Raw genomic sequence first — 26567 nt, 5'->3', positions numbered from 1 at the left:
TCCAGTCCTCACAAGAAATAAGCTTAGTTGCACAAGATTTTTTTTGTAAAAAATACAAGTTGTTTCCTGCAAACAATTAAAAAAATACCAAATTAAATCATCATACTTGTAGTGCTGTGCAATGAAATTTAAGTTGTGCAGATATGATTATGTTGGCATGATCCTTTATTCTGTCTTTACCAACCTTGCTGCATATTTGTAATCAGTGAGAACATTTTTCCTGCTGTTCGCCTTGTGGAATCAGCTTCTTTCCAAGTGCAGCCTGGCAGATAATGGCTGTTTTGTTTAGGAGTAGATCTGCCTAAAGTACATAACCTGAATTATTTATCTTGTGCCCAAGATTGCACTGGAAAGCAATTGGAGGACAAACAGTTTGCTGAGTTGAAGAGGCACGTAAGGGGGGGTCCTTGTCGTTGTAACGCTGCATATTTAGTGAATGTGCCATGTTTTATTGATGCAAACGTCCTGGGCTGACTTGCTTTAGGAGGCACCAACCTGACAAAATCTTCCCCATGGTTCATTTCACCACTATGAGGCAATCACACTGGCATGCAAGAAATGATCTTTGCTCTCATACTGTCCCATATCGCTGTCTGCCTTTGTTGTTTTCCTCTGCACTGCACATAACCCGCAGAGTATATTTTTCTTAAGTTCTGTGTGGTGTTTTTGAGGAACATTTGGGCTGGCTGTTTATGCAGGTAAATAGTGTAGGGTTGGAAGCAGGTGAATACTCCCCACCTTCTGTTAGCTGGTGGCCCCACTGCATGTGGCTCAGGCTTTACAGTTTGACACTACTGGCCCGTTGAGAAGTTTTCTGCTGACTAGAAGAAGAACTTCTACTTGACCCTTCTAACACATTTCCGAGCCAGTGAAGCTGCTCTTTGATTGTGAAGCCATGCTTATTCAAGGACGTAATCTGCCCAGCACAGACGTGTGGGGCCCAGCCCTAGGATGAGGGCTCTTAGATCAATGTGCCTCCCTTGAGAGCTGCTGACTTTTTGCACTAACAATAGTACAGGGACAGTGATTTTATTACAAAGGGGGTCTAAACACATCAGCCTTTTGCCAAACAAGTAAAGAAAAGAAATCCAAGCTGTTTGAGGACACGAGGAAAATGTAGTTAAATGTTTCCCGTTCTCTGTTTCAGGCTTAATGTGTCAGACTTAGAAGGTGTTATAATCTGTGCATTTACATAATGTTAGAAAAAGCATTATTTATTGTGTTAGTCTGACTAAAACCGGGCTTTTAAAATACATGTAAACATGTTAGTCTGACTGAAATTGAGCTAAGTTGAATTTCTTATTGTTGGACCAACACTCCTAGATAATGAGGTTGGGGTTTGATTTCTTCTTTCATGTATATGTAGGACTGGGCAATATGAAAAAAAGTCTTATCACGATAAATTTTTTCATATCAGTCAATATTGATATATATCAAGATATACATCAAATCACTATTTCTGTCAAGCTTAAAGGTTCCCTTTTACTCCTTAGTAAGATATAAAGAAATTGTAGGGTTAATTTTGGTTTAAATATTTCAGACATTGAACATGGCAAATCTACTGTAGAACAGGCGGACCTATTCAAACTAAAATCCAAAGAGGTCCAGTTACTAAAATTTCCTCCCAGCAAAGGTCCGAACATCATACCTAAAATTAATATCATGATTAATTCAACATTTTCCTTCCATTATGATAAATGAACGATTATTTTTCTTTTTTTTGTGGTTTGTTTTTTGCCCTCATAATTCACTGACAATTTCTCTGCTCTGTTTGTCTCTCTCACTGTGCTGCTGTCGGACCATCAGCTGTTTGATCCGCGATAGTGAAACTTTGTGGAAGCACATACGACTCGGTTGTCAAACACTCAGCTTCTAAAGTCAAAGTCGTTCACTGTATTTGGTTTGTCGTGGTGTTATTCTTATCATTGGCTGTTTGTGTTGTCTGTCGAAACATGGCTGGAATACGTTCTATCGACATTCTATCGATTACGTCTCATATTTCAATCGAGGAAAAGTTATTTTTCCGCGATTGATATCGTTATCGTTATCGTTTTATTGCCCAGCCCTATGCATACACCTCAACTGGACCTGAACTGGCCTAGGTGTTCTGCGTGTGCTCCCTAGTGCCTGTGCCAGGCTTTGACCTGGAAGTGGAACAGTATAAATTTGTAGAAGAAAGCTGGGAAAAACCAAAGAAGAAGAAGGAAAGGAAAGAAAACAAGGCTTAGAGTACATACAAAATTTATATTGCCGAAAAGTTATTCATGTTTTCACCATTCGACATGGAAACCCGACATAATAGGTCAACAGGAAGAAGGTCCAATAGCAGCTAGTTGAAAGGGTAGCATATCACCACCTGCTGTGGTGGAGTTGAACATGCTTCATCAATAACTGGATTCTCCCCGGTGCTTGTATACTGGGACATGGGCAGTAGTCCAAGGAAATGGCTTATTTGAGCTATAACTGTAGCTTTACTTCACTATGCATGTAAACATACTGATTATGTGACAAGCATCTAACAGAATAGATATGCTCCTCTTTTAATCCAGCTGTATAAATAGGCTGCGTTACAACATATTATTATGCCTCAAAGTCTATTTTCTTCAGTTTTAGAAGCATACCTATAGTGATAGTGTTTTGGTTTCTGTGCACTGACAAAACAGGGGAGAGCTCCACCCAATACTATGTCCAAACACACTCTGTGTAGACACAGATGCAGCTCTGAAACTGCTGCTGCTGCTCAGTTAATGTGCTATTCACACTATTCCTCTCTTATACACATAGTTTAAAGTTGACAGCCATGCTAGCAACTCTGTAAGGCTGTACAACACTCAGGTATCTCACAGACTGAAATGTTGACCTTCCACAGCAGTGTTTAGTGGCATTTAGCAGTGAGGACTGCAGATTGCAACCAACTGAAACTTCTGATTAGAATTCCCTCTCCCTTTTTGGAGTTGGAAGTGTTTGGAAGTTCCTCCAAACAAACAGACCAGGTGAATTAAAAACTGAAAAAAGCAGTTACAAATCAAGTTTTTCACTGCTCCTTGTCGTAGAGTGGCTTTCATTGACCAATGCAAAAACATGAATGTCTAGAGCCAGTGTTTGGTTTGTCCCCTCTGGGCTACTGTAGAAACATGAGTGTGCAACATGGCGATGTCAGTAGACGAGGACCCACTGTTTATGTAGATATAAACGGCTCAATCTACAGTAAAGAAAATAATTCCTATTTTTAGGTGATTATACAGTAAAAAAACAGACTTGATATATTGTATTAAATTTACTGCAATAAATCCCCCTAAATTCTACACACTGGACCTTTAAGACATTGTCAAAGTTATGTAAAGATGATTCACTTGGTATTTGTAAACATTTAAAAAGTGAGGGGAGCACAAAAGACAGGTGAAAATCATCCCCCAAGGAATCATGAATGTGTGTGCAAAGTTCAATGGCAATCCATGATGCAAATATATTGCTGTTTTGTGAATGTTGCTTTTTTTCATGTCAAATAGGGTTACTTGTGTGAATTGCTCAAATCTAAGTTTTTTTCATTTTTCTTTTCTTTTCTGGGGGTTGAAACAATTCCAAAAGTTTATATCTGTCACGATCATATGACTAAGCTACACTGAGCAAAAAGTTCTACTCGAGCATCCATATTTACGACATGATATCTCCTGTGATTTGATCAGATGCTGGACAAGCTGCGTGACCGCTGGATCAACACTGGTCTCTGGGAGAAGCTGGAACAACAGAAAACTGTGATCACAGAGCCCCGCGGCGGTGGCAAGGGGGATTTTGACGAACTGCTTCAGATGTATTACGATGCCATTAAATACTGTGAGGAAAGAGGTGAGTCTGGTAAACATCACGGTGACCTTTGGAACCAGCTGATGGTTTTGCTATATAACTTTGAATCAGCTTGAGGTCTGTAAATAAGAGTGGAAAAAGATAAATTTGATCTAGTCAAGTGTTTCCGCAGTGAATTGAGCAATTAATTAATTTATAAGAAGAATACCATGTGTTGCTATTGCATTTGCCCTTAAGTAGTCCTTTGTGCAGCTGCACCAGTGCTACATCATCTTTATTTACAATACAATACTCAGTAATTGTGTAGAGTTCTACATTATAGGAATTGGTATTTACAGTGTTGATATGTCCTGTATTTGACTGTTATAGATGGGGCATTGCTGATCGCTGTGTGTCGGGGTAAAGTGAGTGAAGGACTAGACTTCACTGATGACAATGCCAGGGCTGTGGTCACTATTGGAATTCCCTTCCCAAACATCAAAGACCTCCAGGTAAGAAGCATCACAACAGACAACAGATATTCCTGCTCAGGTTCTCTTAGTTGTACAACCCCCGGGGCCACACAACATTTGCTACTGGGCCACAAGGAAACTGCAATGAATGCTAAATAATTATTCCAGAGCCTATCATATATATTTTGCAGGAATTATCTTGTAGTTGACAAGCTGTGTTGTTTTTTTTCATTTTCACATAAGGTGAGAGAGTTGTGTAGCTGCAGAATGAATATAGGGGAAGCACTGGCATGGATCATTTTTTGCATTGTCTTTTGCATTAACAATACAAATACAAACAATTTTTTGACCTGGAGGGGGTTCTCGTTGACCTGGAAGCCAGCCAGGCCTGTACAATTATGAAGGAAACACTAATGATCACATTATTGTCCAAGCTATGTCTTTAAGATGGTCACTTCTTAATTTATTTGGCCCAGAGCCAACACTTTGAAAACCATGAACACAAAAATATATCTCACAGACACAACCATTCACACACCAAATAAGAGCATCTCCCCTTAGTGATCCGTAAAAAAAAATCCCAAAGCGATGTTGCTGTGTGTACCCCGTCTACAGCAAATAAAGTTGACCTTTAAGTTTGACTCTCTCCCCACCTCCCACCTCTCCTTCCCTTTCCTCCTCTTCATCCCCCTGTCACAGCATGACGGCGCTTTTACTAACCTGTTTTGTCAGTGTGGCGAGACGTGTTGGTGACTGAAACTTCGCTGAGCCGTTCATCTTAGCCAAAGCTGTCAGTTCCACCATTGTCAGCTCTTAGGGCATTGCGTCAGTTTTTTATCAGATTTATTTTTGTGGGGGTTTCTATCCTGTGTTAGCACCTGGGTTTAGGTAAAAGTAGATGGTCAAAAGCATGTTGCGAAGAAGGTCATATTAGAGTTCTTACCATGTATGGTTTAACTGGAAGAGACTCCAGTTCTTTTTTTTTCTTTTTTAAATGAAACCACCTTTAACTGCTAATGTTTTGTGCCTGATGAAATGAAAATGAAACTGGTATTTTGTAAAAAAAAAAAAAAAGAGAGAGAAAGAGAGATAGAGAAAAAGAAAAGGATAAAATTCAGAAAACAGGTTTTGATGTAATTGTGCTGCATGAAAATGTGCCTGATCCAGGTTAAAACAGGGCTTAAGTGACTGGAGCAGAACCTTAGGAGGTGGATTGTAGAAGCCAAAGCTTGTTAGGGGCCAGGGTGGAGCTGACCAAGCATTAAGAGACTGTGAATTTCTAATGACATATTCTGTACTCCACAACAGACTTTGTTTCTTTGCTACATTTGCAAAGAGTTCCTCTGAGAGCCCCTTATCTCCTGCCACATCTTGTCATGATTGTGGCTGCTGTAGGATCAGCTAGGCAACGCTGTAACTGCCGACACTTTGACCTTGTTTTCCCTTTTAAGACTATACTTGAAAAATTCAATACAAACGACTTTTGGTCATTTTTGCTGAAACGTACACTTCATCCAGTTTTACGTGAGACAGATAATTTGAAAAAAAACTCAAAATCTTCATGATCTTCCTCCTCCTCATATTGCTTCTGATGGCATTTGCAAAAATCTGCAAGAGTGTCTCTGATTCAGCTGTCTTTTGCAGCTCCTGAACTGAGGTCACACTGTCAAACTAGGCAGTGCTGACCACATATGACTCAAGAAACTGTTACTGCATTGCCTAATTCTCACTTCAGATGTTTTTAGAAGCATACATTAATGTACTATTTAGCTGTAAAATGAGAAAGTTTGTTTTAGCAGGTGGGTGGTGCTTTTGGTGGTGGTGCATTTTGACTCTATTGTTTTTAATGTGGTCTCACTTTACAGCTAAACAGTACACTAAAATATGTTCCTGAAAACATGTATGGTAGCGTTTCTTAACGGGGGTGGCACTGCCTCCCAGGGGACGTCGGGGGGTGCTGGAAGCAACCTTTTTAATGAGGGCATCGCTTAAAGCCTCTTCCCTTTATTTCTCACCCAGAGTCCCAAATGGGTCTGTGTGTCTGTCAGACTGTCTGAAGGGGAAACTGTAGCGCAGAGCAATACAGTCATGAACAGCAGCCTATAGGAGAGTAGGAGAGGAGTTGTTTTTTCTTTTCAAAATATTATGACTTTATTCTTAACTTTTCAGAGATCTCAGATATGTGGGATATGTTTTGACTGTGCAGACAATTTTAAATATGGGCAGAAAAGTTGCTTAAACACACACAAAGGGGTTTATAAATGAATCATAATGAATTAATGTTTCACAGATGCAGGGCTCTGATTGTTTGTTTATCTTCAGCTGCAGTAGATTCTAGTAAACACCATTAAGAGCACTACGAGGAGGAGGAACTACATGACTTTCTTTTCTCAGATTATCTGTGTCATATAGTGCTGTATGGATGTACTGACAGTTTCAGCGAATAAGACAAGAAGTTATTTTTACCAAACTTATACCAAACTTATTTTAAAACACAACACAAGAGAATGAAATTCTATTTTCTCAATTTGCAGATCAAACAGTTTTTTTTTTTTTTTTTGCTTTACCTGTCATCAGTTTTGGGAGGGTTACTTTTAAAATTTATTCCATCACAGATTATAGAATATATGCCCTAAAATGTAATTTGTGACATGTTCCATCAGAAAATTACTACAAACTAAGTAACATACTCCAAATACGTTGTATTACTTCTTTGAATACTCCAAAATTATTTTGCTGAGGTCATTTGTCTGGGTCTGTTATCATGCCAGAAACACCCATTTTATATTGTGATATTTACTGAAAATGACATGCAATACAGCAAACAGCAAGTAGGATGTTATTAGTGGTGGTCATTTTACATAAACTTTTAAGATCCATAGCAATCTCCCTCCAGCCAGCTGCCACCTTACTTATGTTTTTTTTCTAATTAAATAAGGAGATGTTGTTTACATAATTCTTTATTTCAACTTCATAAATCAGCAGTTCCTCGTCAATTGCAAAGCTTTTAAAGCGAGCAACAGAAATGAATAGAAAGGGTGTCTGACAAAAGTTTGGCTCAGAATGGCAGTAATATTTTGCATGCGGCCATTTGTAAAATTCCAGTAGAGACAGTACAATCAAACCTAGGCTTACTTGCGTCGTATTCAGGTATGACACTGTGTTAGTGGTAAGGTAAGGTAGATCCTTAAAGGAATCTGTTTTTAAGGACAGTAACTGTATTCAGAATACCACTAATTTTAAATATAACTGAATACACTCACTCATTTATAAATTTTTAAATGTGTAACTTGGTACCATGTATTCCATTACTCCTCAGCCCTGACTGTCATACCACATCTGATGGGTCAAGGTGCATTATCCAGTGTTGCTCACCAGCCCCCCTCCAAACCTGGGCAAGGATAAAAATTTTATTCAAATCTTATGGCGTATAAATACCATATGCAATTGGCTATCTTACAGGATGATATAATTAACAGATAAACCACGAAAGTGGGCAAGTGAAAGAGTGCAAGCATGACAGAGCACTTAAACGGAAAGGCTTACTTTTTAATTTGTACTAATAATCATAGTCATTAAATTATTTGTAATTCTGTGCTTTGGTGGTGATATGTGTGGAACTGCTGTCCCAGACTGGAGTCTTTGTGAAGAGGGATGACCCCTACTATTAATGATAATAATAACATTGGATTTATATAGCGCCTTTCTTGAACTCAAGGTCGCTTTTCAAACAAAAATACAAAAACAAAAATAAGAGGGAGTTGGGGCTAGGAATAGCCAGAGGAGAAGAGATGGGTTTTGAGGTGGGACTGAAAGACGGCGAGGGACTCAGAGTCACAGATCTCTTGGGGGAGGGAGTTCCAGAGCCTGGGAGCACCCCTGGAGAAGGCTCTGTCCCCAAAAGTGCAGAGAATAGATTTGTGGGTGGAGAAGAGATTTGCTGGGGTGGATCTAAGGGATGGTGAGGGTCGGTAAGGGGAGAGGAGGGCAGTGTGAAGCAGAAGGCACAAATTTCACTTGTGCAGTACTGCTGAGACTTCTTTCTCTACCTATATGGCCGTGCTTGTTCCTTCTTTTTCTTCTCTCTTGTTGCCTTTTCCTCCTTCACTTATATCCTCTTTCAGTAGCAGAGGCAGTGTGGCCCCAGAGAAGCCCTGGGGGGCTGTAAAGGTCTTTGAACTAACCCCATTACACTGCCGAGAGGATGGGGACACTGACACTAATGACTGTCAAAGCCATGCAGCTAGCCCTCATAGCCTCATTGCAGAAGGAGCACATATCCTGCTGCAGCAGTAGACAATAGGCTCTTTAAAGGGTCACACACACACACACACACACACACACACACACACTCACACTCACACACATACAAATGCCTGGGCACTTGCACATGTAATGGTGTATCCATTATTGGATAGTCAATAACATTACATATTATAGTCCATTCTCCTGGATTCAGGATACAGTGCACTCTAAATAATGATAAAAAGGTCTATGTTGAAATGCAGTGATCTACATTATCAGTGTTTCAAAGAAGTGTTGCTAAAATAGCTGTTTTAATAAATAGTTTAACTACAAGTGCTAATGTTCGAAGGTGGGCCTTGTGTTTCAAAGAATTAAAATGGGTTATGATTTATAATAATTTAGCAGTGCTGTATGTGCTTCTTTACTTGTAAAGTGATTTATTCCTCACATCCTCATCCTTGATTGTGACTGATGAAGCTGTATGCTGTTTATTCTTCCCTCGCTAACTTCTAAAAACTTTTTTTTGCTGACATTGTCTTTCGTTGCTCTAATTGATTCCTGCAAAGCGAATGTGCAATATGATTGATCAGTCACTCGCTGAGCTAATTCATAGAGGCCCTGATGCATCTCCTCAAATGGTCAATTCTTAACAGCTGCAGTGCAAATACATGGCTTTTATGATTCAGGACCACCACTGTTTTTTTTCTCTACAGGTTAATGGTGTATTATACAAGTATAGAATTTCTTCTGGATTTAGCAGGGGCATTCTTAATTACAGGCAAAGTGTTTGACCTTTGCTGCATTATGTATTCCCAAGCTTTTTTCAAAACACCAGTAGCTGTATTGTTTCTTATTTTAACAATGTTAAAGCTACACAATTTCATTTTGGCATCATTGGGGAAAAAAATCCCACAACAGACTTTGAGCAAATTATTATTCAGTTGGTCTTAGAGAACACTAGACTTCTGCACTAACACTTGTGTCTGTTTTCAAGCTTTCTAAAATGTAGCCTGTGATGACAGACTATGGCTGACTGAGGTAATTTCAGAGAGCATCTGTCAGTGGTATCAATCACTGCTTGTAAACTGCAGTAAAACCATCAAACTAGGCAGCGCTGATGAAATATGAATCAAGATTTTGTTACTGAATTGCCTTTTGCTCGTGGCAAATGTTCGGATACATATTTCAGGGTTCACACGATTATGGAAAAACCTGGAAAAGTCATGGAATTTGCAAATATCAAATTCATAATATAATTTAATATACCCTGTCATACAATTTTGTTTCATATCAAACCTGTATAAAAACACATGAGGTGTTCAAGGATTTTTCAAGACAAAATAATATACATTTAAAAAAGCTTTTATTTAGTAATGAAAAAAACCCAATAAGGAGTATGGATGGTTGTATCAGAGAATGGAACATGGGAACTGTTTAACAATAAAATGAGAACGTTTGTAATGTGCCTGCCGTACCAACCAAATTTCACATCTAAACACTACATTCAAATATGTTTCCAAAAAAATTTGAGCTGAAATAGGCAATACGTTAGAATCTTGATTCATATTTGATCAGCGCCTCCTAGTTTAAAAGTTTGAGCGCAGTTCATGAGCAGTGATTTATATGAATGAAAGCAGTGGTATAGATTCCTCAGCTGTGATTGGTTGTCTTTATGATTCTTGCAAATGCCATGAGGAGCACCACGAGAAGGCAGAGGACACATGTACGTAGTACTGTAGTACTGATGTAGTGACAGTCATAAAAACAAACTTGCTGTGATATTTGCTAAAAAAATGTACCAACTGAATCTTTAATTTGTTTGAACACATTTTTACCTGCATGAATGTTTCCTATTAACACCTTATTATAGTTAAACCTGGTTCCTTCAGTGCTCATACACATATGTAAAAAGTTCTTACATTGTCACTTTCATGCACTAGTGCTAACATGTGCACATTCTCTTAACACATGGACCCAGACATATGAATTCATTCACTGTATGCCACACTCACACGGCAGCACCCCATTGCTAGGATAAGAGGTAGAGGCACAGCTTCTCTCCATTTAAACTACTCCAGCACTTTAGATGACTGCATGGCCTGCATTCCCAGACAGGCATAACTCTTCCACGCCACAGCCTAAGCACATAGCATGGCATTTTACTGGTCTGTTGTGTTATTGTGACAAAGATCAAAGGTTGAACTTGAAAAGTCCTCTGCAGAGAAAGCCCTGCCAAAGGTGGTATTACATTTGGGTTGAGTTTTTCCAATGGCATGTTTTACAGTGAACAGTCACGGCCTGCGTGAGTGAGTCAAACAATAAGTGGCTTTAACAAGCAATAAAAAGACACTTAACAACTGATAAGGCATCTCTCTTAGTTTAATGAAGGGCTCAGGCAACCTCTTGCTGCCGCCCTTTATTAAAGAGGACTACAAGAGCATTTTAATTCTCAGACCTGCAAGCATGTAAAACAGATGGATAAAGGGGATTTTGGAGGAATGTTGTAGAGTTCATGGAAATCATCAAGAAGACGGGATGATGGATGCTGCAGGCACACTCAACACTGTACATATGGCTTTAACATCAGCCACTGAAAGAGGCTGTATAATACATGATCACTACTTGTACTGTCCTTGTCAGCACCACAGGCCCACTATAGAAAGATGGCACATTCTTTTTTAATGCATGTTCAACCCTTTACAAAATGTAGACTTTTTCACACAGTTCATGACTGGCTACTTTTTAACATTGTGTGATGCTATTAACTGACGCAGTACAAAATTTCAATACAAACACCAAAACAAACATTATTACAATGTAGGGTTAAAAGTGTATGTGTGTGTTTTCAGCTCCCTTTTTTCATTTACAAGAGAAGCCTAACTTCTCAAATATTAAATACTGTCAACACACATGCAGCCACACATGAAACTGGTCAGCTCTTTGGCCTTAGTAGCTTTTAGTACTTTTTTTATTGTTTGGTTGGTAGAGGAAATTGTAGAGGTTTGATACCAGGGCTGTGGTCAACACCACACAGCACCGATCAACTACACCAAAGAAGGACTTTGCCGATTTTCAACCAGCTTTGTATCAAATCAATGTGGGTAGTTTGTGTAGATGAAGTGCAGTAAACTTCCTTCCATCTAACCAGTGCCTACATATACTTCTGAATTTGCATATTGCTGTCCAACCTTGCTTCCGCCACAGACTCAAATAGTATAAAAGTGGACAGAGAGGCAGACCGGCCCCTCTCTCTGTCTCCGAATGCCAGTCAAACGGTAAAACTAGGCAGTTCTGACCAAATATAAATCGAGATTATGTCACTGCACTGCCCATTTCTGTCATAAATGTTTTCAGAAACATATTTTAATGCGCCAAACTGCTTCCTGCACAGTGAAAACGGAGGCTGAAAAAATGGAGATGGAACAGTAAGACTAAGCAAATATAAACCAAGATTCTGTTACTGAGTTGCATATTTCTTGTCTCAAATGTTTTTGGAAACGTGTTTCATCTCAGCGTTAAACTGTAACACGAGATCAGCGGCTGTCAACATTTCACATGGACTATTCAACATTATATCACCCACCAGCAGGAGCGTTCATTGGTTCGGTGAGGCGCAGTTCATTTTGGTAACTGTAGGTTTTCTACATATCACGCAAAAGCACCACGTTTCTCTGTTTTCTCTGGTCATGAAGCACCAACTTCAAAAGTATTTGCTTCTTTCTAAACAGCCGAATTTTATATTAGAAGCCTCTTTATATCTGAGAAATACTTCTTTAAGTCAAGTTTGGAATAATTACAAGTTGTTTTGAGATTGATTCAAGATGTTCCAAAATGGAGGTCCAGTCGGAATAGAGACTGAGCTGGAACCATTTGACCTTCTGAAGACAGAGACCAAAAAAGAAATGTGGCCATTCAGTGGTGTCCCACAACAATGTCTTGTTCCTGGTGAAATTTTTGTAGTTAGATCAAATCAAATGCTGTATATGCCAACTGGAGTCGGCCAAGAAAAACTATAGGACCTGTTAGGATAAATCTTGCAATTTGACTTTGATTCGTTTATATTCTGAACAGTCACATTTTATTTAAACAAATAAAAGCAACTGGAAAGCAACTATCACAGAATAAGTAGGATTGTGTAGCCTTGGTGTGACCTGAGCCATGAGCATGTTGAAAAGCAGTGTGATAGTCTGATGTCCTTGTGAGTGTGTATACGCACACACACATACACATGTATACTCTCTTCAAGATGAGCCACTCAGCTGTCAGCTCAGCCTTACGTGGCAGATGAGGCGCTCAGCAATCTCAGTGACAAGCACAAGATGTCCCCGACCGCCAGAGGCTTACACACTGACACTGACACACACATACACACACACCCCATGTAAAATGTAGCTCAAACAGATGCGCTCGGCTGCGAGTCATGCCTAGTGGTCAAATATATGTTTTTAGGGATGAACAGGTTGCTGTAGAGGACAAGGCCAAAGCAAGCGAGTGATCTCTTGACATTTTAACTAATCCCTTCTAGCTTGTGGTTTCTTGCACATTTGCGAGATTTGCTAGCAGCCAGAATTGGCTTTTTCACATATGCAACCTGTCATGTTAGATTGGACAATGACATGGTACAGAGCGGGGATGTGATGGCTCAAACGCTGAAATGGACTGTGATTGGATTTAGATGACACTGCTGTCTCGGGGCTACTGGCCTTTCTGTTCAAGCTGTGGGTTTAGAAGTGGATTTTTTAACTGCTCTGGTGTGTCATGCATTGACAAACATCTCACCATGAAGCAAGCAGCATTAACAAGGTTTTCTGTGACACGGCCTCCCATAGACAACCTGCACTAACATTGTATTTTTGTAGATAAAACCTTTGATTTTAAATCGCCTGACAAACTTACACATCACACAAACTCTCAAAGTTTCCCATTGTCAGTGCAGGTTTTCCATTGTGGCAAGTGTTGCTCAGTGTTCAGTATGCTTTTTGGTGAGGTGTTATTAGTCATAGTCCAACTTTGCTGCGACATTTAGGAATTCCTGCGACTGTCCTTGTTTGTTTACATACACAAGCCCAGACAGGCCACAGTGGCATTGCGTGATGCGCGTGAGGGAACAGGCTGTACCTGCCACGGCCCCGTGTTTGGTGGCTCAGGGCAAACACACGGTACCTGTCAAAAGCAGTTAAAGCCCCGTTCAGCAGCCTGCCCTGCATGGCATCCCGTCAGACGCCAGCTGAACTTTTCACTTGTCAATTCTGAAAGGTTAGCGCTAAAATCAGCAGCGACAGATGCAAATGGATGGATGCTTTTCTGGCATTTTTGTGCAAGGATGCTTCATGTCACCTAGGCCACCTTTTCTGCCCTCTCCTACCTCCACTCTGCTCTGCCAAGGCCCCTCTTAGCCCCTCAGTTCTCCTTTCAGAACAAATCTGTCTATAAGGGCAAGTCATACCCAAACCCTTCAGGTCCATAGTATTTGTGTGCTGTTTAGATTCATTGCCCACTTGGTTTCCCCTTTATATGCCGGATTAATTTGATTCTTTAGCAATAGACATTAGACAGTTATTTAGACAGTCTATTTAAAAAATAGTTTTGAGAAGTTTGCTTTTATTTTTTCGTACAGTACAATAGAGACAAAGGCTGTAGAGAAGGCATGGTGCATGGGGACATGGAACAAAGGTGCTGGACTAAATCTAACCAAAGATGCAGTGATTGTATAACACACGTCTCAACCACGAGGTCCCTGTCAAGTCTGCCGGCCAACTTGTGCTCATACTTTATAGAGATCTTGGGGTTTTCCACACTAAAGAAATGCCCCAGATATAAACACAAAAATGCTTAGCTTGCTCAGTCCTGTTTTAACGAAGATAATTGCTGAAAAAATATTTTTTTCCATAAACAGATTTAGCATCTACGTCCACAAACTTCACCTGTATTTTTAAGCAAGTAGAACTGTCAGTGGCACAGCTGATGGAGGATGCCATCATTTCCATTAACTCAAGAGCAAGGTAAAGTCAACATTAACTTTTTTAAAAAAATATATAATTTCCAAAATTCACAATATGTTTTTATTTAACAAAATAGTTTGCTTCAATCCATATTTGATAGCGTTAATCCTTTCAAAAACAACTTTTCACAGTGGTCATACTCAGGCTTGCTGCACTGCATTGAGGGACACACCTGCATTGATAAACAGCACCATAAATTATATTGATTAAAGAGTTGATTTGACAAAAAAAAATATGATGGATCCCTTGGCCTGTAAGTACAGTATGTTGGAGAATTTCTGCAAATGCAGTGGTTAAGGTAAAGTTCCAAATTTATTGCTTCATTTAAGTTAATAATTTTATAAATGTTGAATCCTGTTGAGGTCTTCTTTTGTTATAGTTGCAAAATCCACGGCTTGATTTGGGTTTTTCAGATAGTTTCGGAAACCTCTGAAAGCCCAAGACAGTGACTGCGATGTACTGACTTCACTCCCAGACCTCTCTGATTGATTTGGTTCCTCATCTGACAGTGGGACATATCCTTTGTTTTTTTTTTCTTTTCTTTTCATTTAGTTCAGTCCAGAACCAGGTCTGGCCATTTATGCAGATTAGATGATATTAGAAATATGTTTTGTAAATTTTTGTCATAAAAAATAAAGAGTGAGAACATTAATAATTATCTAAATGGTACTGCAGCTTGTGTGGTACTTGAGAAGAAATCTAATTTCTATTATTCTCATCCCTACTAAAGTCTGTCTGTCTGTTAAAGGGTGCTTCAGTGTCTGCCACATACTGTCATTTCTAACTCTGGGAATGCACACTGTGAGTTGCAGACCAGTGTGTGTACAAGCAAGTCCATCAAATAATGACAATGTTGCCGTTTGCACCTACTATTTATGGTGGTGTACTGTAAGTCACATGACTTGATGGACTAAAGGAACCAGAGACAAGCTCAGACACCACCCTGATGTGCAACATGTTTAATTTTTAAGTAACTTTTATCCAAATACTGTCCCATAGCACATTGACTCATCTTTTAATATACTGTCCTGTGATTTCAGGTGGAACTGAAGATGAAGTACAATGACCAGCACTGCAAGTCCAGAGGTCTTCTCCCAGGCAATCGCTGGTATGAGATTCAGGCGTACAGAGCTCTGAACCAGGCTCTGGGAAGGTGAATCTGACTTCTAGAGTTAGAGCTTAAGTGAAGATTTACTTTTGTAAAAATTGATTTACTTTCTGTCCTTTATACTTAAGCCTTCAAACCTTGTTTTACAGGTGTATCCGCCACAAGAATGACTGGGGCGCCCTAATTCTAGTGGATGACCGTTACAGGAATAATCCCAATAAGTACATCACAGGTCAGATGACAGTGTTTTGACAGCACAGCCTCTCAACACTAGATGGCAATAGTTATCCACTGTAAGGACCTTGGTAGCGTTTGTGTCTGATGTGTGTGTTTGTGCACTCTCAGGTCTGTCCAAATGGGTCCGCCAGCTTGTCCAGCATCATGACACTTTCAGCAATGCCATGCAGTCTCTGGTAGCCTTCTCTCAGGTGCAGCAGAAGGTTGAGGTGGCTCCTGCAGACAGTCAGGCCCTCAGCTCCAGTGTCTCACCTCCAAACAGTCACTCATTAGGTCTGCTTGAGGCCTCAGAACCTCAGACAGCCCACACATGTGTCAAACCGGCTGAATCCCAGCAGGACACCAGCCCCTCAACCGTCCAGTTTCTTTCACAAACAAAGTTGAAAGCTGGACAAAATGCAAACACAGGTGAGCGAAATTGAAAATATATTATTAATAATATCTCTTACATGTGGCTCAAGGACCCCAATGTTTCTGTGTAACTGATCTCAGCCAATCCATCATGGCCAATGTAATAATGTTACTCTTGAACTGGTGATGAGAGGTTTTAATCTGCAGTATTAGGATGTTTTTACATGTATATGGAAATAATTGGGAGACACTCTTTTTACCTTGTGTGCCTATGTACTCTTGTTTGCTTTTAATTCAAAAAATTAATCTAAATTTGGCATCACAGAAATCATTCTGTATTTTTGTTATTGTCAACAAATCCCATGAAAATACCAAAACCACAGTACTGGACCTGGATGCCTGCACCAATACCAAGACATGAACCTAAAAAAAACTAAATAAAATGCTCTCTAAAATTAGCAAACAAATCCAATTAAAAAAAACATAAAACAAAAAACACTATGTTATCCTGTATCTCAGTACTTCAATTTCCCTTCCCCTTGACCTCACATGTAGCCCATAGTGTCATTTTTAAAAAGGCTCATTAATTTACTTAAACAGCTGGTCACTGTAGTTTCTAGCAAACGTTACTCATAGAGGAGCAAAGTGGATTTGCTGGGGACTATTTTTGGCTGCAGATTGATACACTCTTGGTGACACAATGAGTGTTTGTAGCAGTATGTGTTGGGTTGAGTCAAATCAACTAGTGTGTGTGTTCATGTTATGAAGGAGCATGTCAACACTTTGGCTCACTGACATGTTCTTTATAGTGTCTGTGGCACAGAAATAAGATCTGTCAAGCTTTGATACATTCACAATACTTGTAAGAACATACATTCATTGTTGGATTTATTCTCCTCATGAGTTTTGTTGACAATAAGAACAATATAATAATGATGATAATAATAGTCACTTATCCATTAAGCACTTTTTTGGGGATGGAATTGTTTGAAGCAAGATGAAATAGTTAAAGTTTAACATGGAAAGTCCTTATATTTTGAAATTTAAAGAAGTATTTGACTGCTTAAAATATGTTGTTTTCATCAAATGAGGTACAGGACCAAAGAAAACAGAGAAAAGAGACTGTAGCATTAGCTTTAGCTCAAGAGGCAGAAAAACTACAACTACCAGAAAACAACATATCAGACTAATAAATGCTTCCACTTAGGGCTGCTTGATTGTCAAAAATAATAGTCATGAATATTTTGATTGATATTGAAATCATGATTATTTAACATGATTACTCATTGACTTTGAGAACAACATGCATTTATTGATCTTCAACTCTGATCTTCAGTTTCTTTCTAACACTGGATGCCTTCAAACTTTAAATACTTTAAAAAAATAAATAAACAATGAAAGCTTTTGGGTGCAGCCACAATTGTGTAACACATCTTGCACATTACTGTAGTTTGTTCACATTTACATAATAAAACCCAACTACAATAATTTAGCAATAAACAACAGTTACAGTATCAATAACAGTAAAATACATTTTGAGTTGGGATCAATAATTTTTTTCCATAATTCAGGAGAGATTCAGCAGACAGACTCTATTATCTGTTAAGGAGAGGCTGTGATTGTCACTACAATGAGAACAGCCGGTCCACCTTAACAGTCCACCTTAAGTGAGCCTGGTCAGTTTTGAATAGGAGGCTGACTTCACTAGCTGACTTCAGTGCTAACCCTCTAAACTTCAATCAGCAGATGGCAAGACATAGGAGCTTTGTTTGTGTCCTGAGAAGTTGTAGCATTATTCACTGGCAGCCTCAACTGTTCACACGCTGCACAGCTGTGTTTCACTTCATACTCTCTGCTGCCTGGGTGTTTTTCTGTAGGAAACTATATGTCGGCTGGCAGGTAGCAAACATTCTGGTATTACAGTTAAATGGTAAACTAAAATATTTTTCTGAAAAAAATTTAGACGAGAAATACGACATGGTAGAAGAATCTTGGTTCATATTTGATCATCACTGCTTAGTTTTACACGAAACAGTATGGGGCCCGCTTATTCACAAATCTTCACATTACAGCCAAATAGTGCAATAAAATATGGCTCAGAAGACATTTTAGGCAAAAGAAATAGGCAATGCAGTTATATAATCTTGGTTTATATTCAATCAGCATTGCCAAGTTTTAGCATTTGATCTGACTTGGATTACACAAAACGCATCATCCAGCGAAATGCAGCTGAGAGATGAGCAGGGAGATCTGGGCATTGGTAAAGGCCAAGACACACCAAACCGATTCCAGAGACCTCATGGCAGAGAAGGCCAACTGTTGCCTGTGTTTCATTAAAAGTTGCACCCGAACACACAGCAAAGACTACAGGGCAAAGACTACAGCCAGCGGCCAACTAGCACGTGCACTCTGCACCTACATGAGAGGAAATAATGCTGCTCTCACGTGCTGCTCGGATGGCCCCATTTCCTGAATTAGTAACTTGCCCTTAAGGCTGGGCGATAGATCGATTTTATAGATTAATTCAATTTTGTGGTTCAGGGTGATTTTTAAAAATGAAAATCTTGATTTTTTGCCTCCGCAATATGTTCCCAAAAAGCCACAGTCTGGTCATTCATTTAGAACTGGTTTCGGTTTTGCAGCGTCAGATCTCAAACAAACGACAGTCCTGCAAAGTTCATTTAAAGGCTGTTGCAACTAAAGGCAGCAGCGTGAACACTTTGTTTCATCGTGTCAAACAGAGGCAGCAGCTGAGTGGGAAAATGTGTCTCACTTTGAGAAGCACAAGACTGTGTCAGCCCACAAACAGCCGGTAAAAAGCAGCCGACATTAGTGGAAGCATTTTCCCACTGTGTCCCGTATGATAGGACAGTGACCCGCTGCAAATCTGCAGTGTTTCCCTACAATGTTAACGAGAGCAGAGACCTCCTGCTAGGCCTAACCGTTAGCGAGGTTTGCGTAGGACGCCAAAGTACACGATATCTTTCCCCGTAAGAGGTAGTAGCAAACTTGCCAACCCTCATGATTTTCCCGGGACACCGCTGTTTTTCCCTGCCCTCTCCCGGTGTCCTCCTGGCAATTTAGAGCGCCTGACCACGCGCGTAATCTCCACAAATCTCCATGAATTCATGTTAATATGTTTTGTGAAATTGCAGCCTTCAGTGTTAAAGACAAATTTCCAGCTTGCACTTTAACCCCCAAAGAGAAATTCAGTTTATTGTATTAACAGAGGGGAAATTCAGTTTGCCTTTAATTTTTACTGCTAAAATCAAAAGCAAAACTTGTTTTGAGTAATTTCTTTGTCATTTGTAGTTTGTTTTTAAAAAGGGAAAAAAATGATTGAAATTGTAAATTGGGTTTGGTGTGAAAAAATCAGAGATTTTATTTTTAGGCCATATTGCCCAGCCCTAGTTGCTCTTCCCATTTGATTGTTTTGTGGAAACAACATGGACACTGCAAAGAAGATGTGTTGAATTTTATTGCCCAGAGTGTTTAAACAACATATTAATAGCAGTTTGAAGTGTATATTATAAACTGATTTTGTTCCAGAATTTTTGCTGCAGTATCAATACATCCCCAAGCCAGCTAATAGTTATAACCTAGTACCATATTTAAAATGAGCAGGGAGTAAAAAGACTTTCAAAATTCTTTCAATTTGTGGATGTATTGAAATGAACTTTCCCAGTCAGAAACTAATTTTTCTCATCATTCTGACCCACATAAATGCAGGGTAATGCTCCATAGCAGCAGGTGACGCAAGTCTGTATTCATCATAAAAAATGGGAAACATTTTACAGGAGGGAGTAAAGATTCTAGTTAGCCAGTTAACACATAGACAACACAACTCAGTGGTTAAAGAGCAAAGGATACCTCCCATACACTTGGGAACAATTACAAACCATTATCTTCAAAAAAGCTCAGTGGCTGAAAGCATAATCTCACCTTTATATTTACAAGTTTGTTTTGACCTCACTCCCTCGTTAGCTGTTTGTTTATTTTTCTCACTTCTGCCTCTCTTCTCGTGTGCTTAGCTGAACTGACAGAGATTTCATATGTCAATGGCCTTCTCCGTCTCTGACGCCGATTCAAAGTTATGAATCGGACAAAAAAGTGAATAAGGGCCAGCTAGTACCAGCGGTGCGGGACACACCGCCAAAACTAGGGCAACAGACGCTCACATATGGCCCGGCATTAACCATAGCCGACCATCAGCTTGGTGTGTCAGGGCCTTAATAAGATGGGGGAAAATTACCTCAGTTCATTCACACAAACTACTCTCATTATTACTGTACAAAGCTGTAAATGTTCAGTCCATGATAGAGATGCAAAGAAGATGTCTTGTTTCTCTGTTATGTCCAAACATCTAAATACATAACATAAGGTAAAAGAAGGTAGAGGGTAGATTTATTAGTCATTTTTTAAACAAAGTTTAAAAAACAAAATTACATTTGTACTTGATCCTGCTAGAGTTGACAGATGAGTTGATTAAAATCAGCAGCTACTATTAAGGTTCCATCTGGTTGCTCGGGCATGATGCTGCTGGCATAAGTCAATTCCTGCAATGCATTTTTTGAATTTGCATCATGTAAATTGGGTCCTAATGGCTTCCAACAAGGTCCGCCCATCGAGTGCAACAGCTTGATCTGGGTTGTTAGGGGTTAACCATGTCTCTGCAAAGATGTGCGCAGGGCAGTCCCTGATCCCCCGCCACTGAGTGAGCCTCAATCGCATCTCATCCTCTTAATTCTCTTGTGACCGGACATTAGCCAGAAGAAGGCTTGGTGGAGGAACAGCTTTCGGTTCAAGTCGGGTTAGCCTCGCCTTGATGCTGGCCCTCCTCCCTCTCTTCATCCTGTGCTTTCAGTTTGGTTACTTCCCTCTGATCTGACAGGCTGCTCAGCGTAAGCCATTGGTGGGGACCCTATCACAGTCTGCTACATTCAGTCCAAACCTCATACAACTTTTCCAAATGTTGATAAGTGCTTCTTTATTGTAGAAAAGTCAAGCTTCAGCAGAAATGGCCATGGTGTCGAAAAAAATAAAAAATATAGCAAAAAAAGTAGGATTTCAGGAGCTAGAGGCTGCATCTACATGCTAACATAATACTTTGAAAAATCAGCCATTAGAACCACACAGCTCCCACACTCTGACATGTGATTTATATCTCTTTTCAATTTCTAACATTAAAAGTATTAAGTTCTTTAAAAGTCAGCATTCGAACAGTGCATATAATTTTTGTGCTCGAGGATAAATGAGCATGACATCGCCACAAGAAAACATGTTTAGGTGGCGTGTTTGAACATTGCCTTGGCTGGAGCCCATTGTCTTTGGGGTCAGGACAAGGTTGAGCTGTTTGCCTAGCTGAATTCTGTGTGGTAGACAAGGGTGATAGAGCAGTAGCAGACCCCCACCCCTCCCTGGTGGTTGGGGGTGGGGGCCATGGGATCCGTTGAGTGGCTTGCCTCATTACTGTAAGGTCTTTGGCGTGCCTGAGTGGCGCTGGAGCGAGCTGATGAGCAGATGTTGGACTGTTGCTTTTAATTAAATCCCCTTGACCTTTGTTTGGATCATATTGAGCGTAAGCCCGCATTTCTATCTTTCCGTATAAGATAGCCTTGGCAGCCATGGTGATCTGACTACCAGTCTCATCTCATGGCAAGACCCCAAATCTGTGTTTCTTCCGTTGTGTTTGTCAGAGTGAGGTCATATGCAGGAAAACCCTGGAAAAGTCATGGAATTTGCAAATAGCAATTTCTAGGCCTGTAAAAGTTTGGGAAAACTAAATTTACCTTGAAAGTAAAGTCACAAACCTGTATAATAAGAGCATAATTTGTTCAAGGACCGTCGGAAATTTGAAAATCCAAGGGTAATTTCTGTTTTTACAGTTTCTGGCTGTAATAGGTCATGTATTTTGGGGGAATTTTAAAAGAAAACATGTTTTCCTAAAAAAAAATCACTCAAAAGTTTTCAAAGAAAAAGAAAATTTCCAGATTTTTAATTTTAAAAATAATTTTAATTAATAATTTTTCTATAAAAATTAGCAAAAAATTCTAAAGGACAAAAAAAAAATAAAAATGTTGGAATGGTTTCTTTAAAAATCACTATATTTTTTTTTGAAAAAAAAAAGTTTTTCTTTAAAAATCGTCAGTAAAATAATGTTGTATGCCCCTCCCATAAGCCAAAATCAAAAACATAAGTCTCTCGTCGGTGCTTAAAAAATGATTTAACATGCCTCTCCCTCTTTTTTGCACTACCCCTTCCCCACTCATTAATTAGGAAGGTCCCTAAGTTATATTTACATATATTCTTTTTCTTTTTTTAAAATAATATATATTTTAAAAAGCTATTATATAATAATAAAAAAAGAACCAATAAGGACTATCAATAGTTGTTTCAGAGAATGTACGGTCCTTAACAATTGCTTCAAAGTCATGAAAATGTATTGGTAAAAATGTTTATGAACGCTGTGTAATTGTTATTTTAATAAATATCTGCTGATGTTTTGTTTTCTTGATGCAGAGTGGTTGAATACGACAGACAGTCCCTCAGCACAGCCAATATGGAATCAAAACAGAACAGCTCAGCCACTGCACCACATTTTCCACTCCAGCCCCATCAACACATGCTTCAGGACACCAGTCTTTAAAGAAAAGGGACCCAGTAATTCTGTCCAGTCTGTGGAAACATGCAGTCATTTGGAGCCTGAGGAGAACCAGCACATCTCCCCTCCACAACAGCAGACTGAGGCAGCTTGTCTCAAACAAATTCCTGGAGACACTTCCAGTGAGATCACAGAGAAAACACACAATTCGGCTCTGAAACCGTCTCCAGTGAAAACCCCTCCCAGCTGTGACAGTGACCTGCTCTCAGCAGACAATACAGATGAAGATGAAGAGGAGGAGGACCAAACTGTCTTCTTCACTCCAGAACTTTTTGAGGATGAAGGCAGCGAAGGCAGCCCACAGAAAGACACAAAGACCCAGTCACCTCCCAAGATGGTTTTAGAGGCAGGGAACCCTGCCCTGCTGTCAGAAGGACATACTGGCTGTGAGCAGGCCCAAGGGCAAGGCCAAGCTTCTGTTCCTGATGGACAGGATGCTATTTCAGTCAGCAAGGAGAGTGCAGAGCTGTCACACAGACTGCAGGAGGAACTCGGAGCACAGAGGCAGGGGGAGGAGGAAGAGGAGGGAGAGCAGGAAGAGAACCAGAGCAGACAGACGGGCAGCAGGCTTCGCAGGCTGTCTAGGTCCAGGTACAAAGCTCTGTCCACTCCAGCAGGTAACTAACATCCTGGACACAGAAATATTATGAACAAAGCAGAATGTCTTCTATGCAAATAAACTACTAATAACCTGTTCAGTGCTCATTAGCTTCGCAGCAGATCCATATTGAAACACTAGGCAATCAAGTTTATATCTTCATACAGACAGCTCCACCATTACCACAGTATATATTTAAATATGTTCATCAAAATCAAACATATCAAACAGATCGCTGTGCAGTGTACCATTTAGTTCATACTGTTGCTGCAGAATATCCTGAACACACTGTATTGGAAAGTATCTACACATACTCCAGCTGCTTCAGGCAACGAGCCCACACACTCTTACCATGAGAGCTTCAGCCTTCTCACATCAGCCCCTAATGGAGCGTGACAGCTCATCTTATTAAAGGCGGTTAAAAAAGCCAGAAGTAACCAACAGCGTCCAGTGATTGAATGTGCCATTTAACAAATCATTAAAATACAAAACTATAAACTCATTTGTTTTCTAGAAAATCCTTTAGTTGTGTTTTAATGATGCATTTGTGGATCATGGGTGAGGAGCGTGGATACTTTAGACATGCATGATTTCACCTAAATAGACCTTTATTTTTTTAACATCAGTTCCAGTTATGTCAGTGTGTTCTGCATGCTCCTGTAGTGTGGATACACTTTTTTTTAATTTCAGCACAAGCATTCAAAAAAAGTCTGTTTAGTCACAATAAAATGAAATGTTGCCATTCACTAATCTTTCTGATCCTTTTATTGTTGCTTTTTTCTGTGAGCACATTGATATGCTTGGAAACTGCCAAAATGTAGTGCTGGAAATACAGAGCAAATAATACTGAAAGTATCGAAAGTGAAAGACTCATAATGCAGAATGACCCCTGTCAGTGTTGTCATATTCAGTTTTCATTATCAGTGACTCAGTAACGTCAAAGAGATTTTTACTGTAGCATCATTTTAATTTCTTTGTTTTGTGTTATTTATTCTTTTGAAACCTGGATTGGAATCAATTTTCTTGCGCTGCATTCAGACCCCTTTCAAAAGCTATTTAACCCTTTCAACCCTGGACAAAATTGCTTTGATTTCTCTCAGAAACATGGGGAAAAAGGCACTGAGAAATTTGGCAAGAAATGTCACACAAATACTAAGAAATTAGAAATAGGTGACAAGAAAATGATCTGAAAATTAGTTTTAAAAAATGGGGGATTATTAGAAGAATATTTAAAAAAAAATAAGGAGAAAATGACAATTTTTTTTTCTCTTTTTAATTTTCAGCCCTTTTTTTCAGGCCATTCTTTTGTTTTATTAATCCTTATCTTTTTGCTTATTTTTCAAGTTTAACTTATTATAAATCTTTGGGCCATTTTTTTGTTAAGTTGGTCATTACCATCTTCTTTTTTCTAAGGATTAAAATGAATTTGCAAAGGTTTCAAGGAGTTAATCCGTAACAACCCAACATTTTTTATAAACTGATAATTATCTGTTTTATAGAATCTTAATCTGAATAGTAAGTAGTGAGTGCATCTGTCAAAATAAATGTAGTTGAGATAATAAATGTTAATATTTCCCTCAAATATCATACAATAAGAAGTACTAGTAGCATAAAATAGAAATGCTTGAGTAAAGTACATGTACCTCAAAACTTTACTTCAGTACCTAAGTAAATGCATTAGGTTACTTTCACAACTTCCCATTTAGACTTTGCTGAGCAAGTATAACTTTTGAGAAATATGTTTTAAATATGTTGTCCTTCCTATATCAGTGACATGCGTCTCAGTTTTACAACACAGTAAAATTCAACATCAGCACCAACTACAGCCTCCAAAATGGCCATAAAGTTAACAACAGCGGAATATTAGTGAAAGTGTAGTTTATTGGGAGAGTCATGTATTAGACTGCATTAGTTACATCCACCCGGCAACTGAGTTTATATCTTCACACAGACAGCTCCACCATTACCACAGTATATATTTAAATATGTTCATCAATGAGATATATTGCACGTAATTTATCTAAATATATCAAACTAAGCCGGTCATATTATCATTTAGAGTGAAGTTTCAATATTTGTAGTCCTTAGATATTTTACATCATTACTGATCTTCTTTTATTGTGTTTTATGAGTTGAGAAAAACAATGATTATTTATGACTTATGTGCAATACAGTATGTATAGTCTAACATATCTGTTTGAGTCTGAGGAGCTGAGGTGATTTAATCAAGCCAACGCTAAATGCAGAATCATCAAACAGGCTGAGTTGAATGGAGGCAGAAAAATGGGATTAAACATGATTACACTGATGTGATTTGTCTCATTATGGCTCAAACTTCACCAACATGTGATTTGCGTAGACAAGCAGAGCAGACAAGTGTTCCATTAAAGCCTTTCTTTGCTCATCATCTGCCTCCCTAAGACCTTTGTATATATAATCATGCATGACCACTCGTTAACATCATCAGAGTGGAGCGTGGAGAGGCCAGCCGACGTGTGTTAAAAGCACTTAATAGGGAGCCCACATTACTGAAAGACTCAGTAATGGCTGCGAATGACTGTGTTTTTTCCCATTAGACTAATTCTGCCTTTCCCCAGCCCAAATCATTAAAGCTACACTAAGATAACATTTTAGTCAAGTCAAGTAAAAAAAAACAAAACATGACCTGGCCAAAATCACAAAGTAGAAATGCAGTTTAAAAAGTGCTCTGTCCGCCTTTATTAAAATTCTAGAGATTTGTGCACTTTGACAGAATTAAAAAAAAAAAAAGAAAGATTAAAATTAATACTGTGAATGGTCAACGCTGTCAGCATAAAGTGACTGAAAATGTCAATCAGTCATTTTATTTGTCACATGAAATCCCATGAACATAATTTCAGTGAAATTTAGAGTGAAATGCAAACTCTTCCATCTTTCACAATTTTCTCTGTGATTTTTAACCAGGGGTATGTTGATACTGGTGGCTACTATATATATATATATATATATATATATATATATATATATATATATATATATATATATATATATATATATAATTTTATTTTACCAACACAGACTCCATCTTTGCAGCATGCAGTTGCTGGCAGCTGAGTTTTGGAAGCTTAGG

General features: G+C 39.0%; 1 protein-coding gene across 2 annotated transcripts in view; it reads left to right on the top strand.

Annotated features, from left to right (window-relative positions):
- Nucleotides 1-24204, top strand: part of brip1 (BRCA1 interacting DNA helicase 1) — a 68064-nt gene extending 43860 nt beyond the window's left edge. For both annotated transcript variants that reach the window (XM_088079378.1, XM_042487366.2), the window contains exons 15-20: nucleotides 3687-3846; nucleotides 4174-4295; nucleotides 15544-15656; nucleotides 15761-15843; nucleotides 15957-16256; nucleotides 22719-24204. In XM_088079378.1, the coding sequence (XP_087935504.1) occupies nucleotides 3687-3846; nucleotides 4174-4295; nucleotides 15544-15656; nucleotides 15761-15843; nucleotides 15957-16256; nucleotides 22719-23485 (1545 nt within the window). In that variant the 3' untranslated portion in view covers nucleotides 23486-24204. The remainder of the gene's footprint in view (nucleotides 1-3686; nucleotides 3847-4173; nucleotides 4296-15543; nucleotides 15657-15760; nucleotides 15844-15956; nucleotides 16257-22718) is intronic.
- The last annotated feature ends 2363 nt before the right edge of the window (nucleotides 24205-26567 follow it).

This window comes from Plectropomus leopardus, chromosome 6 (assembly GCF_026936395.1).
Source record: "Plectropomus leopardus strain MGB_pleo_1.0 chromosome 6, ASM2693639v1, whole genome shotgun sequence".
In the NCBI taxonomy this organism is placed as follows: Eukaryota; Metazoa; Chordata; class Actinopteri; order Perciformes; family Serranidae; genus Plectropomus; species Plectropomus leopardus.
Note: the sequence above shows the minus strand (reverse complement) of the source record. Positions and strands in the feature narration are given on the sequence as shown.